The sequence below is a fragment of the Pholis gunnellus genome, assembly GCF_910591455.1.
Source record: "Pholis gunnellus genome assembly, chromosome: 6".
Taxonomy (NCBI): Eukaryota; Metazoa; Chordata; class Actinopteri; order Perciformes; family Pholidae; genus Pholis; species Pholis gunnellus.
This window is the reverse complement of record NC_136532.1, coordinates 23,870,738-23,887,088: the sequence shown is the minus strand read 5'-3', so window position 1 is coordinate 23,887,088 and position 16,351 is coordinate 23,870,738. Positions and strand designations below refer to the sequence as shown.

Sequence of the window (16,351 nt, the reverse complement as noted above, 5' to 3'; positions counted from 1 at the left end):
AGCCGAGCGAGGTGTAGGACAGGTTTGTGTGCACAGGTTTGTGTGTGCACGCAGTGTTTTTTTGTTCTGTGAGTTAAACATGGGAGCAAACTTGAGACAGACCATTTTTCTCTGTGGGATTTTTCTTATGTGCTCATCTGAAACAGCTGGTAAGTCATTTTCAAAGGTATTATAAGGACTAAAGATGAATGTGAGCTACTGTTTCAATTCATTTGGCCATTTCTATTTCAACTTTTGCATAGAGGAAATAAGCCTTGACTTCTTAATTACTTGTTAGCATTGTGTAGTATTACTAGATTTAACAAACCAACTAAGGCAATGTGGTATGCTGATAAAGGCAATGGTAGTAACTAAGTACATGTACTCAAGTATTGTATGCTTCTTAAGTACAATTTTGAGGTCATTTGAGTTTTTTCTACTACTTTCTACTGAAATGATTTTAGTTACTTTGCAGATTGAGATTAACTGGAAAAAAATATTATCAACAAATACAGTAAAACAAGATGTGTTAAGATGTGATAAGGTAGATAAGCTAGCAGTATATTACGTTCTTAAAATGAGCCAGCAGCAACGTAAAAATGATGTACACGTTCATGCATCAATAATTATGGTATTATTCTGAAATGGGCCCTTCTGCAGAATGAGTACTTTTACTTTTGGTACTATAAGTATATTTTGATGCTAATACTTTTGTAGTTTTACTTAAGTAAAATTCTTTTTTTTACATTGTGGTATTGCTAACGTTACTTCTTCCACCACTAGGTATAGAATATAACTTTCATAGATTTATTTCTATTTCATTATTTGAGGATTTTAAGAGCATTGGGCTTCATTGTTTAATTTTGTTCTTGTTTTTTTTACCAGGTCAAGCATGCAGGGGAAAGTGTGGAGATACACTGGAGGAATGCTCCTGCCGTGCAACCTGTGTATCTTTGCTGAACTGCTGTGCAGACTACGATCAGTCCTGTTTCCAGGTGACGCCTCACTCCAGCTCCATGTTGGGTGGAAGAGCTCTCAGGATCCTCGGTCTGGTCCTTCGTCCTGGTGGACGCCTTGTCTGCAGGTGTGTGTGTCTATACGAGTGACCTTTTGATGCACATCATGATCTAAACCTGGCATACCTCCATCATGGGATTATTTCCATTAAACTTTTACAGTATATACTATACAGCGCATATGTTTTGTGGTAACCTCTGTGTATTAAGTTATCAAAGTATTGGTCACTGATATTTGAAATTCCAAACATTTTCTATCTTCAGACACTTATCCTCAGAAACTAAGTTTGCTTACAGAAAAAAAATGTCAAAAAAGTTTTTATTAGTGGGATTAAAAATGAATACAAAATCATGAAAAGAAAATACAAAATCATGCAAAGAGGAGTTTTCAGAACCTTCGCAAACTTTGTTACAAACTTTGTGGATGTTAAGCACAAAACATGTCGGTGGAGTTTCTCGTTCATTGAGGTAGCGTCACAAATAAATGATGAAATGATGGACGTAACTATTAAGTGTGCTGTTCATGTAAGCTCTACGTCTTCATAATATTCCTGTATTTAAAGCAACTGGAAACAGGCTGTCTATACAAAGAACAGATAATGGTGGCTTTGAAATGGTATATTTCATTCTTCGATATTTCAGTATTAATACAATCTCAATAGTTTAACCTTAATTTAATTTACTGTATGTTTCAGTAATTGAATCCCATTTAAAGCTTTGAATACCAACATTAGGCAGACATATTCTTTTCTGAATGTTTTTAACTGTTATGTTGTTTGAAAGTACTTGAAATGGTTATTCTACTAACCCAAGTGATATTAAGGACAAAGTGTTAGTGTTGTGTGTCTGTTTCTGTCGCAGATTCAAGGATGAGATAGAACAGGAAGGGTTTCTTGATGCTGAAGGCCGAGGCTACTGTGTCTCTCCTTTATTGTACGAGACGGGCTGGATTCCATTTACCGTCTCGACAGATGGAATACAGTTCGACAGATATGGAGAGTACTTGTCAGGTATGTTATTGAAATAGAAACAATTAAGTGTTCTTATTTTTTTGCAAACACCTGAACCCTTCATGTGATTTAGAATCCATTATACATTATTGATTTAGGATCAGTGAGACATTATCTAAAATGCTAGTTTTTAAATAGCTTTTAAGATGCCATTTTTACCAAGATTTGTTTTCAACACATCTCTTGTATTAACTGCTACTTTGAAAAGACTAAATGACGGACACATTTTGCAGTAATTATTACTGCTGAGAAGCAACTATTTATGCAACTGTAACTGTTTCATCAAGAGTTCTCATTGAGCGAATTGAGCTTTTTATTGCAGTTATTTTCTCTTATCTCTTCTTAATGTTTGCACAACCTGAAATATTCTTGACTTTGGATCAACAAAACATCTGGTTACACACACAAAACTGGTCACTTGTGTGTCCCCTTAATGTTTTCTGGTTTTCACTGTGCTAGTCCACCCCAGTAAAGCAGACCGAGCCTTCGGAGTCAGCCTGGTGAATGCAACACAGTGGCAGTACTACGGCACGCCGAACGCGGCAGGGCGGCTTGAGATGACATGGAATAGCTCTTTGATTGGAGCGGAGAAGGTCAACATAGAGCTGTGGGGTTACAGAGAGCTCAGCAGGAGCACAGAGGCAGGGACGAACGCATCGTCTTCTCTGCAGGCCGAGCTGAGCTATCTGCACTCAGTCGGCAGGAATCTGCCCAACACTGGTGCCTTCGGCTTCCTCCCCGAGCCCTCAAAGGGCTTCTCTGACTGGGAGTTGGGGAATATCCGCATCACTGCCAGTTCGACGTCAGATGGAGCAAGGTATCCATAATACACGTCAATCATTTTAGAAATGTCCCACATCCAATGGGAACATTTTCTTTCCGCCCATATTTGGGTGATACTGGAAAAACATTTCTCTCCATCTCCGAAAACGCTTCGCCGATATTGACACGTGTTCTATAACCTTCATAGTCAGATTCTCTTTTTGATGAGACCGTCTTCCTTTTTGGGGGGTTTTTCTTGCAGTTTAGGCAGCTGTTGTCAATGATGGAATAGCAACTTTTTCTGCAGGCGTCTACGTTTGTAGAACAGCCAATGGGAACGCCCTCTTGCTAAAATGACCTGTGATTGGCCAAAGTCTCCCATCACTGGCTGGATTTTCTAAAGCCTCCCACCAAGAGGAGGTGCAGAAGTCTAGTTTTCTCTCAGACCACCTGAATTACAAGATGCAAAAGGGTTGTTATGGAATTTTTCCCCAATGATGCTAAAAAAATAAAATAGTCTACCCCAGCTTTAATGAGCAACGGCAGTATGTAGTGGTCAGACCACGGACGTCATTGGATAAACGGTTGGATAATTGACAGAAAATGTATCAACAACATTTTTGTTTTCCCATTAATTGCTCGGTCCAGCTTCTCAAATGTGAGGATTTGCTATTTCTCAGTGTTACATAATATGTAAATTATGAATATTTTTGGCTATTTCTGTCCCCTCATGCTCTTCGAAATTTGGGAATTTTCTTTATTTTACAATTTTCTGACTGTTTTTTTTACTGTACCATTAGTCGATTATTAGACAAAATATTCATCACTTAATTACTTTCAGCGCTAGCTTGAACTCAGATTTTTTTAAGATTATATTTGAATGATTTAGTGATTGGTATTTGATTGCAGGCACGTGCAGGGGCTCTGGAGCAGAGGTCATGTGTTAGCCTGGCACCTGGAGCAGCCTTTCAGAGATGACTCGGCAGCCTGGGCCAAGAGAAAGTGTCTGCAGTGGGACGTCCTGGAGAGGAAGCTGCCCTTCTTCCTGGACGAGCTCATTGACTGTCCTTGCACTCTGGCACAGGCCCGAGCGGACACAGGCAGGTTTCATGTGAGTGCACTTCAGTGAAAACTGATGTTTTTTCATCATGCTATTCTCTAGCAATTCAATACATTTTCTGACAAAAATTCTGGGTGTGGTGACCTGAGAGAGAAAGAGACCGTGAGACCTTTTGTAAGAGAAAAAATATAAAAAAAAAAGCAATATAAGGAAGTTCAAGGTGAATAAATGCTTCGTCTCTCGACTGTTAATTTAAGACCAAGAATTGTAACATCAAAGATTATAAGCAGTTCCATTTTATTCAACGTTCAAGTCAGAGATAATGATAAATATTATAAATCGGAAAAGGAATTATGTTTACGAGGTCAGATTTATCTGGCAAATATATTCCAAAATGACACAGTTATATAATTATACTTAAACGATGAGAGACATCGTGTGATTAGTGAGCCTGAGTTTCAGGAAGTAAACAAAAGCGCTGCAGTGATTCAATTACATAGTAGGGAACATGCTCTGTGATGAATCATAATATGTGATCAGCATTAAGGGCACTTTCTTTATTAGATTCTGTGAAGGTCAGCAGCATTGACACTGATCAATAACTATTGATTATTTAACCTAATTGTATTAATTGCCAAATAACATTAAATCCTATTTATTATTTGACTGAGATATTTATTCACGGTGTGATTTCAGACTGACTATAGCTGTGACATTGAGAGGGGCAGTGTGTGCACTTATCACCCGGGTAGTGTCCACTGCGTCAGAGCAGTTCAGGCCAGGTAGGAGTCACAAGAGGACGGCTCACGTTTTCAAGTGAAAGTAGAAGCACTTTCTCCACTTTTTGACGGGATTTTCTTCTCATATTTCCAGTCCTACGCAAGGATCGGGGCAGCAGTGCTGCTATGACAGCGCAGGCGCTCTGGTGCTGACGGGAGACTCGATGGGTGGCAGCACCCCAGACAGGGCTCACGACTGGGGCTCGCCTCCGTACAGGGAGCCACCGCGGGTGCCGGGGTACTCCCACTGGCTTTACGACGTCGTGAGTTTCTACTACTGCTGCCTGTGGTCTGACCACTGCCACATCTACTTCAACCATCGACCGTCTAGCGGTTGTCGCAACTACCAGCCCCCAAGAGCCGGTGAGACTATTCATAAGTCATGTCAAAAAGGCATAAACAAACCTCCACAATGCCGAGGAGGGATGGCCATTTCCTTAACAGCAATTTTGGGGTTGATACCATTTGTTACACAGATTTGATGCAAAATTTTACCTTTTTTTACAACTTTGACAAATTTTGCCATGGCCGCTAACAATGGATTCATTAGGGTTGTCTTGTTTTAAATGTTACCAGTATCTTTACTCTAGCTTTAAAACTGAGCCCGCACAGCCTCTGAAAGACAGCATGTAGGCCGGGCCTGCGTTGGAACAGGTTTGTGGCGCATCAGTCGCTCCGCTATTATATATTCCAGATCAGTTTGCAGGAGAAGTAAATGGATTACAGACCGCGGCTGAGAGTTAATATTTGGATCATGCAATTGACTACCTGCTCTCCAGACACTGTAAACGCAACAATAATCCGCATACTGATATGAGAGTGAGAGTGTACTGTTCGAAATAGTTTGTGCCAAAATGTGTATTTGTCGTAAACGCATCAGTGATTTGTTTCTCGGCGCCTCACAGGTGTTGTCCTCGGGGATCCGCATTTCATAACGTTCGACGGCCTCGGCTACACTTTCAATGGCAAAGGAGAGTTCTACCTTGTGTCTTCGGCAGACAGAGAGCTGAGTGTTCAGGCCAGAACAGAACAGGTGAAACTTAAGAACGGTGAGTCCACGTTTGACGTGAAAGCCCCGTCTGTGTCCCCTCTTTCATCCCCATGCTGCTACTGTAGCAGCTTTGTTTGGATGAAACCTGTTCCAGTACATCTGTGGAGAGACCGTATCTTATTTAAAAACCAGTCACAAGATTGATTGCCTGTCTCCAGAGTTCACTCAGACACAATGACCTTTATATTTCTTGCTGTAGTTTGTCTTTTTGTTGTTGTTGCTTGCACTCTTCTCTTTCATGCATTTTAAGGCTCCCTCTTATCTTTTACGCAGTTCTGCAAGCAAGTGCTGTCATGTGTGAGTGAAACATGTTGGCGCAGTAAAATGATCCTTAGTTCCCTCTTGTTTTCGTTCAGTCTTTATTGGGGTCGGACGTGGTGAAGAAGAACTTCATTGTTTAGAATTTCCTCCAAGCCATTAAACAGCCGCGGGCAAAGTGACTGCAGATGGTCAGATGTCATTAACGTTCTCCTCATTAGATCTGTAAAATCAAACTAGAGACTTTGAGCAGTGATAGGACGGTTCGTAACTTCAGAATACGTCCTACATAGTCACGTTAACTATCTATAAGAGTGTGATGTGTGCTGTTTATGTCGCCCACCAAGGTACTTTGGCCAAAGCCACACGGCTGTCATCAGTGGCTATGAAGGAGAAGGCCTCTGATGTCATCGAGGTGCGTCTAGCCGAGGGCCAGCTTCAGGTGCTGAAGAACCAGAAGGTCCTCCCTTTCACCGAGCAAAGATGGATGAACCTCCAGGGTGAGATGATTCAGACACTCCTGACCGGCAGCACACTAGACATCGTTAACTGTTTTGACGATTTAAAGAACTTCGTACCATGAAATATTGTATTCTGACGTCAGAAACATCTGGTCACTCTCCTCTGAATTACATTTCTTTTTTTTTGTAATATCTGGTGATATGATGGCGAAGAAAAGCTTTGTAATTGACAGTATAAACGATAGTTATACTTTTTTTCGGGTTGTTTGTACATCTGTCCATCTGTGAGGTCCATTGTAGCAAACACAGGAATGGTTTGAAGGGATTGTTTTCAAATTTGGCATAAAAGCTCTTCTTGGACTTGAGGATGAACTGATTTGAATTTGGTGTTCACTGTGACATCACGAAACACGTTTTGGCCATAACTCACCTCCTCTCATAAAAACCGGGAGGCGGTTAATTCTAGTTGCCATCTTTCATAAAATCAATATAAAGGATGAGAATACAAACCCAGTGTATCTTTCGTAGGAGTGTTTGTGTTCGCCCCCGGCCTTCAGAATGTGACGGTAATCTTCCTCTCTGGAGTCGGCGTTGAGGTTCGTGTGCACGAAGGAGCCATGGCAGCGACCGTCCTGCTGCCCACAGAGTTTACCAACCACACTCGGGGTCTCCTCGGCCGGATGAACTCTGACCCATCAGATGACCTGTTGACCCAACGAGGAGAGATCATCTCCTCAGCCGACGCCACGCCGGAGGAAATCTTCACCTTTGGAGCTGGCTGTGAGTGTGAAAGACTGTTGAACATCAGTCATATTGATCGATGCTGAAATAATCAGTTTTCACCCCAAAGCAGCATAAGAGAGATAGAGAAAGTATTATGTTAAATTGACTTTAAGAGCAGCAGATATAGAAATACTATATGTAATGTATATGTAATATCAAACGTTTAACTGTTAGGTAGTGATGTTATTTGATAGAAACTGAAATTTTCTGTGGCACATCAGGTTTTCTGGTCTAGAAACACAGATTTTATTGCATTTAAATAGGTTGAAAACTACGCATTTACTATTGTTTAGCCCGTGACTACTTGTATTTTTCTGTATATGGCCCACAATCAAAAACGTTTGGCCACCCCTGGACTAGAGATACACGTTGCATGTTTAGAAGGACAAGAGCTGATTAGTGTTTCTATGATTGAGTCTTTATTAATGACTACCATACCTGAGCCACGTTTGGCTGCAGACTTCAACAAACGTTTTAAGGGGGCACGGGAAGAAAACAAGGCACATGGTAGGAGTTAGCGCAGCTTCAGTAGATTACAGAGAGATAGCGGGCGCTGCGACCACACAGTGCAAGTGAAACCACTTCTCTAGGAACACCAGTTGGGGCCAGACCGCACACATACACAATGATAATGTCTCGGCTTTAATTACAGTACAAATCCCTCGGAACGACTTTTCATGCGCTTGACCTTTTGACTGAAAGCATATGCTTCCGTCTAAGTGCAGCAAACACCCATCTTAAGCTTGTGGGAGCTAATAAATTTAATGTTGCTGTTTTATTTGTATCCACAGGGAACATTTCAAAGGACTCCTCCCTTTTCACATATGACTCAAAGTACCTCTTGGATACCTACTATTCCCCACCAAGCCACGATGCTGCTTTTGTTCCCGCCTTTTCTCTACCTGAGAGGCCGGATGACCCTCTGGTGGCAGACATGTTGACGATGTGCTTTGGAGAAGGAGCACAGTTCTGTAAATATGACACGCTGACCGCTCGGAGCCTCACAATGGGAACCGCCACACTAGGGGCCTACCAAAATCACCAGGCCCTGATGGAAGCCCTGGAGCCAGGTACAGCGCCATGTGAAACAAGACCTGTGTGTTATTGCCAAAGTGCAACTGTATCATTCATGTTTGTTGTTCTTTTTATACTAAGATAGATAATGACATGCCGGAAAATTCCAACTTTATTTCGTCCAGATAGCGATACCTGGGCTTTGGGTATCGGACGATATCGAGTCTCCATCCTAATACCGGTGTTGAATGTATAAGCTGGCATCATCCTTTAATGTGGAAGGCAACATCTGGCCTGACTTAAACATTGCTACTTTGACTTTGTAAAACAAAATGAACCAATAGATACATTGATATCCAATTATTTAATAGTTATTTATTATTAAAATAATAAATTGTGCACCAGCAACTTAGTAGAGAATCTTAAAAATGAACAGGATCAAAACTTAAGCAGAAATTCCAGTATGTAGTGTATATAATATAAACATGGCCCTATTTTCTACGATACCCGATGAGTCGGTATCGGCCTGGTAGCTGATATTGGTGCATCTCTAGCCATAGAAAAGCTTATTGACATGAAATAATAAGTTATCTATATATCTGTATATCTCTCAAAAAAACATTTGATTGTCACTAATAACGGCCGGATAAGGTTTTAATATTGATTATTGTTGCTGTTCCTTCAGTGGTGTCTTGTGGCTGGCTCCCCACACCCAGGAATGGGAAGAAGAATGGAACACGATACCTAGAGAGGAACACTCTGAGCTTCCTCTGCAACGAAGGCTTCATGCTGTACGGTTCAACAGAGCGAACTTGTCTGGATGATGGGACCTGGACTGGAGAGCCACCCTACTGTATAACAGGTTGGTTCTAATATCAAACAGCTCTATTAAGTCTACTATAAATATTACCTGCCCGATAAACAATACCTAGAAACCTTGTGTGGTACATTAACAGATCCTTTGACGTCAGAGTTTTGAGAGCCAGCAGCAGGATAGCATCTCATTCATGAGCTGTGTTTTTGGAAATCGACCCCCGAGGACACCGGAGTATTTATCACACATGGATGGAAAAGTGCAAAGTGAATTATATCATTTTAACAAACTTCCAAATCTACTTTATCTTAAACACAGACAGGCAGAGATTTCAAAACAGTCCATTCCTGGTATTACCACATGGCAATGACATCACCATTATTATAATAATTATTGATCCCCAGCACGTCTCCAGCACATGCAAAACCATTCTTTTTTTCACCCTTCGCCTGTATCGTTCTAGTCAGTGTGTGACGTATGTGTTATTCTCTCAGTTTTATTCACTCGTGAAACAGTTTCCCACGATTGCTCTAGAAAGGCACAACATATAAATGTATTTACTTTACTCACTTACTTTAATTACTGACTAACTCCTCACATGTTTTATATTCTGCATGACTGGTAGCGCCCTCTAATAAACACCAAAAGAGGGACTTTGGGACTCCTCTTCTTCTCATCCAGTCTCTTTGAAAGCAAAGATCCAATGGGGTCGGCTCTGGGTTGCTCATGCAGACCATTAGCTACAAAGCTATACACTTCTTAACCTGGATTGGCTTGGCTTTCTGTTCGTAAATTAGAAGCACCTGGGTCCGTCTAAGGGTTTCATTCATCATCCCAACTGTGAACTCTCTGAGAGTATTGTTGTAGTCCTCGACTGTCGCCATCAGGCGGCAGTATTTCCTACTAAATTCCTCGTGTGACTGAGCAGATGTTTTCCTCTTTTTGTGCTATTGTGTAGTGTGAAGCAGGCTGGTTTTTAGAAAACGTTGAGAAGTAAGTGGTAACGGCACAGAAAGATTGGATGAAATTACATCTATAATCACGTAGTTGGGTAATAATAAAAGAAGAACCATACTCTCAGTCGATGAAGCCAAAACCCTTAAAATGATTGAAACCTAAAGTGAGATGAAGCAAAGAAACGAAGCTACTTGACTTGCGATCCACCTCCTCTTGCATCCCTTCATGGCTTCACCCCAGGCCTCCATCATTTCCTTGCTAGAACTGCAAACAGAGACTTCCTCTTGATAGTAATCGGGGGAGAATCAACTTCATATGGCAGATATTGAGGTCCAGGTATCGTGCTGGAACCACAGCTGGACACAATCGATCCTGGCTCCTTCATTAGGTAAACATATAAGTTTCCTAACTTGGTTATCCAGTGCAGCGCTGTTTAGGAATGTTTCTGATTTAAGCCAGGTGATGTTTTTGTTATTTCTTTCATTTCTCCCTTGGCGTACCGCTCACAGTGACATTAGGCTTGGGTGGTATCTGTTTTTTCATACCTTTCTGACATTTCACTGAGTTATACGACAGTATATGGCGGACAGGGGGCGGGGCTTGTCTCGGGTTGTCACTTAAATGCCAGCCCACCTTGAGGGTAATGCAGGTTTGCCACCTGCCATAAAACCAAAAAAGAAGAAGAAGCCAGTTCAACTTAAGAGGTTGAGCCGTAGACCGTATATAAGAAGTGGACTTAGTCGTTGTGACGTCACCCATTGGTTTGCGGACTGCGGTTTTGAAGCTTTGTGTACGGCATTTTTGCCATCGCCATCTTGTTTTTAAACCAGTGAACAGAAGTGACCATATTTGGACTGCAGAGGAGTGACGCTGTGGTAGAGACGCCGTATACGGTTCTGGTAGCGACCTGTCAATCAAAAGGTAGCCGCGCCCTAAAGCATACCCTGTTTTATGGTCTATTTTACTCTAAATGAACCATCATTTACTAAATGAACATCATGCTCTATTAAAGAAGACTTGAAACTAGCGATTGGGACCATGAACTCATGTTTACAATGTTTACTGAGGTAAAGTTAGAAGTAGGGACTTATTTTTACAACCAGAGGAGTCGCCCCCTGCTGGTCAGTAGAGAGAATGCACGTTTAAGACCCTTCCGCATTGAACCCCCTTTTCAGAACCGGAGGTTGCCGCCTGGCCTGAACCAAGTTGTAGCTAACTTCAGGACTAACAACCTTCACTTAAATCAGCAGCAGGTGACAAGAACGCCACGGGAGCTGTATCATTTATTCACCGACAAATAGCTTAAATTGGATGTTGGTGGCAGACTGTAATACCACCCAGGCCCATGTGGCATGCTTTCTGGCAAAAAAAGCCATACCTGCTGATGATATTTCTGTCGGCTTACTGCGAGGACTAATCAGACAGAACGTTTAGAAAGTATCTATGAGGGCTCAAGTGATGTGGGTTTGTTTGGAGAGAGTCACATTCACGGGCACAATCGCATGCACGTATAGATAAAAGCAATCATACAGGGTGAGGTAGAGCCTCAGCTGTACCCATGGATGTTGCACACACACCTACAAAGCTGGGCCTTTTTTTTTTAAAACTATATGTGGCAACGGTCACACTTGCTCCAGAACTCTCATTACACAAATCAGAGCTAACAACTGTCAACATGACCAGGGGGACTCCATGGCAGGTGTTGCATGAGCTGTTACCTCCACCGTTCAAATGTGACCTCTAGCCATGTCAACAACACTACATACAGGCCCGAGCAGGAGACACCCCAACGGATCCCCCCCTCCTCCCCTTCATCTGAATCACCGCAGCACGGTGTGTAGGCTGAACAGCCAGAGAATTGCACTCATAGCCGAGATGAAAACGCTGTGCCGCTCAACAACAAATGCCACTGCATCCAGTTTGACTTCTTTCTGTGAGTCACTTTAATGAGCTTTCAGCAGAGGTGACACTAAGTCCCTTCCATTTAAAGTGAATCTCTGTATGATTGTCTCCCACCACTAAAAGCCCCATCTATTTGAGATGGATTATAACCTACTGCCGCACTTGTGCTTTAGACAGGGGTGTGGTGGATTGTGATGATCTATGTTAACATCTTTGGCTGGAAAGACGAGTGTTGGAGAGGTGAGGGTGGGGTTTGGGTAGAAAGTCCTTGGATTGTTTTTGATCTAAGCACAAACAGGGCCGTGGGAGACTTGAGAAGGTTATAGAGTTTACTAGCTCGGCTGCACCTTGTCACGGTCTTCTGAAAAACAATAGCCCTGGTTGAGTATCGTATGCATACCAATAACAGGATCACCCCACCTCGATGGCATCATAATATTAATAGAGTTCCTTGTGCAGAGGAGAAGAAAGTGATTAAAGGAAAGGTGACAGCTGCCAGAGAGGCGTAGAGCGATTTTCACAGGAAACGGTGACGTGGGTTGCAAAACAAAGCCTCACTCAGTTTTCTGCCTGTGGTTCTCTTCTCAGATTCCCCTGAGATAAGAGACGGGAGAGAGAGACGGAGGTGGCTGGTGCCGTAAATGCAGCTTACATAGAAGAAGAGGAGTTTGAGCTTAAGACTTTAAAACCAGTCACGTTTAGAGATGTTCCGTTATCTTTTTTCCTTCCCGATACAATGCCGATACAGAGTACTGATCCAATACCAAAAAAAATATATATATATATATATTATCATTATTTTACAGCTGTATAGTGTACTACTAATCCTGTATGAATGTGATATGATTGCTATTATTGTTGTAAGGCCTGGCTCAGGTTAAACCGTTTGTAAAACGTGAACAAATTCCATAAAGTTTTCTTTTGTTGTCCAGTTTGACAATCAGTCATAACTGAAAAAGATCTTGAATAAATAAACTCAACAGAGATGAGAAAAAGCACAATATTCCGACAAAGCAATAGTTCTTTCCTGGAGCCGACTTAGAAGGAGCTAAGTAGAGAGCCATCTTGCTTCTCACTCATCTCCGTTGAGGGTTGCACATGTGCAGCACCGATTGGGTAGGCTGTACGGATCAGGGTAGTAAGTCACGCGTGTTTTCCCGTCGGCCACCGTAGGTCTCCTACACACCTGGCACACAGGAGAAGTTTCAGTTGGTTGCAATCTCTTTTCCAGCATAATTAAAGCGAAATCAAAGACTTGTAACAAGGGGAAAAAAGCCCACTGGATGTCGCTTTGTGTTCTGTCTCTTCTTTGACAACTCTGCAGCACAAAATCCTTTGAGGAACGTACTGCTTGAAGAGACATTTAAATGAAATGAAATCATCGCAGAGTTGACCAAGTCGTGTCCAAGTTGTTTCCAACATTCTGTGTTCAATTTTAGGACAGTTGCTAATGATTATCTCAATTTCTTTCAGTTCAGTTTCTCAGAATTCATCTCTATGCTATAGAGTTGGATAAGAACATACACACATTTACATTCAGAGACACGCATACCCGGCCTCAGGGTCCCAGACCACAAGACAGGTTAGCTGTTGAAGCTGAGTCTAATTCCTGTGGACACGTTCATGTTCCAGAGCTTCTGCTGTGTGGACTTTATATTTATCAACTCCACCAAAAGTGTCTGGTATGAATCTCTGACCATGGAAAGAGTCAACAAGCTCGTTTAGGCACAACACATGTTTTAGTTGGCTGCTACTTGGCTTTTTTCGTCGTGTTGTTGTAGTGTGATTATGCAACTGGGTGTTTTGTTCAGTTTGTACTTGGAACATTTGATGTCTGAAGCCATCTGACACATGGTTCAAATACCAAGAATACTTCCACCCATCACATTAAGTCAGACAGGGTGAGATACACATATCAGATGACAACAGTAGCTTGGTACAGAGACACACACACACACACACTGTTTCCAGGGAGGAAAAAATGTCAAGAGAAATATTTTAAGATGATATCAGCTCTGTTAAAAAGAAAACCTCTCTTGAAGACAGGGGGTGTAATCTTGAGAATATAGCAAGAGTATGCTAGATTTTTTAAATACATTTTTTTTTTAAAGAGCTACCAGCACTAGCGCCAAAAGTTGCTAAATCTAGCAAGAAAGTCGTCAAGTCAGCAACACTGACAGTCCCGTCCCTTCAGGCCTCCCGCCAAAAGCCACTTCCCCAAATTATCATTATGAACATGGCTGTTCTTGCATTTGATCACTTGATTGCTGTTGGGATGTAATGGGAATTTCAACAAAAAAAAAAAGATTACCAACTGTGCCTTCAAAAAATGCTATGTGAGAAGAATGTAGCTCGGGGGGGGGTCTCTGGGCGCGCTAGGGTTATGAAAACAATTTCTGATTTGTATTATCCATTTGGGAGAATTTCTTTGTTAGACAAACAATGGTAGATTGAACAATGATGAACATGTTCACAATGTTTAGAGGTGATAAATCAAGAGAGAAGTAGGTTCATTTTCCAGAGTCGCCGCCCCCTAATGGCCATTACATAGAATGCAGGTTTAAGGCACTTCCGCATTGGCCTCACTTTTCAGAGGTTGCCGCCTGGATGAATGACGCACACCATCTTTTAGTCCAACCCCATGATGTCTGTCATGTTTTAAACCCCTCTCACTGGAAATGTAATGAACCAAAGTACGTGCTAGCGCTCCCTGGCGCCTTACTTTTTGATCAATAAAGCGGGAGGGGAGTAGTTAGAGTGGATTAATGAGATGGCTTCGGGATTTTGCTAGAAGGAAAAAAAAGGAAAAGGTTTAACGTTATCGCTGATTGACTGCCCGTCTTCCACATGCTCCGGCTACAATAATACTCTGCAGCTTGTCACACTGATGCCGAAGGCTTCGGCGTCCAGCAGTTTTAATGCCAGTGCTGCGGCATCCAAGGCCTGGCCACGGGTAGCGAAAGTGATTGGTTTTGAAACTTCAGGAGATATTTGTACACGTGGGTGTGTATTTCACTGGGCCTCTGCATGCCTGCGTTCGTTTGATGTTCCAAGCCTGATGGCATTTTAAAAGGACCAGCACCTGCAGTGCTTACCTGACAAACATCTACCACACTTGACATATGTCCGTGCATTCATGCGTTAGAGGATGACGGTACTCTGATAACTATCTTCCTCCAAACGTCTGGATACTTGCATGCCTTTTGAAGAAGAACTCTTGGCTCAGTTTACTGTATAAATAGTCAAATATATTGGAAAGCAGTTCACTGAACTGGCCAAGACCCAGAGGAACATTTCAGATGTTCTAATTTGATCACAATATTACCAAAGCAAGTGCAGACAATGTTAAGGCAACTAGTGGGAAAATCCAGCAAATTGAAGCAGTCCATCCAGCAAGGTGCTGTTTTATTTTGTACTGATACATTTTTACGATTATTGAATGTAGATGTGGGTAAAATACAGAATGTGCAAATACGATATACATCAGAATAAAGCAAATCTCCTGGAAAGACAATTATGTAGCAATTAAATGTACAGAAATGTATGTTCTAACCAATCAAGGTACACAAAATGGGCAATGCTACAAATGGGTGTCAGACCTCTGAATCGACGCCCACTTCTCAGATTTGGTCAGCGATTCAAATCGTTCTGATGTTCAGCTCAACTGTTTTGGCCAGTTGGGGACCTACTCAACCAATCAGAGTGCTGTGGGCGGATTTAAAGATAAGGACATCATCTTGCTATATCGCTAGCTAGCTACCTAACTACATTCATGAAAAATAGTAAATATATAACAAATTGGCAAGAAGATAGAGATCTTTTATTGGTCTCCTAAGTCGTGACCTAATAAAAACCTTTCCCCTCTACAAGTTTCAGTTTGAGTTGCACGGTAACTTCTGATAAATTCAACTCAATTGGTTTTTAAAAGTATTAGTACTTTTCACCAGTTAACCAGCCCACAGGCTAATTTAGCTAGGCAGTGGATTCTTACACTGATATTAGTATAATTAAAGCTAACCTGTGTTAAAATATGAGGTGCTTAATGACAACAGAACAGTGATGGTTAGATTGCCATAGACTACAAGTGAAGGTGACATTAGTTAACAATCACATCTGACCAAGCCATACATTTATACATTTTACGTTTATATTTTACGACATTCATAAGGCCGTACTACACGAGCTGCCTCCTTATCTATGTTCTCTACCGACGCTAAAAGCAATAAGTAGCTGCAACCTCTCTTCATGAAGACAAATATGGTACGTCGTCTCTTTAAACTAGAATATTTTATAAGCATGGAAGATTTCAAAAACAGGATTAAGGATCATTTGAGCAGTGACTGTACTTGTCCAGACACTGAATTCTTGAATGCAAATTGCTGGTTTGTTTTAAGTCTGTCTACCTTTTTATGTGACATTTGTTTATGTTTTTATATTGTTTGTAACGTTTTACTGTTTTGTTTTTAGGTATCTGTGTTTTTAATGTGGGGAAACCTTTACACGGC

At 41.6% G+C, this 16,351-nt stretch overlaps 1 protein-coding gene across 1 annotated transcript in view; it reads left to right on the top strand.

The window, feature by feature from the left end:
• The first annotated feature begins 20 nt into the window (after nucleotides 1-20).
• The window catches only part of susd2 (sushi domain containing 2), a 22,082-nt gene continuing 5,751 nt past the window's right edge, over nucleotides 21-16,351 (top strand). The window contains exons 1-12 of the mRNA XM_079161623.1: nucleotides 21-149; nucleotides 865-1,063; nucleotides 1,857-2,005; nucleotides 2,465-2,822; nucleotides 3,677-3,878; nucleotides 4,524-4,609; nucleotides 4,701-4,969; nucleotides 5,512-5,655; nucleotides 6,263-6,415; nucleotides 6,905-7,156; nucleotides 7,951-8,229; nucleotides 8,859-9,035. Coding sequence (XP_079017749.1) covers nucleotides 80-149; nucleotides 865-1,063; nucleotides 1,857-2,005; nucleotides 2,465-2,822; nucleotides 3,677-3,878; nucleotides 4,524-4,609; nucleotides 4,701-4,969; nucleotides 5,512-5,655; nucleotides 6,263-6,415; nucleotides 6,905-7,156; nucleotides 7,951-8,229; nucleotides 8,859-9,035 — 2,338 coding nt within the window. The 5' untranslated portion in view covers nucleotides 21-79. The remainder of the gene's footprint in view (nucleotides 150-864; nucleotides 1,064-1,856; nucleotides 2,006-2,464; nucleotides 2,823-3,676; nucleotides 3,879-4,523; nucleotides 4,610-4,700; nucleotides 4,970-5,511; nucleotides 5,656-6,262; nucleotides 6,416-6,904; nucleotides 7,157-7,950; nucleotides 8,230-8,858; nucleotides 9,036-16,351) is intronic.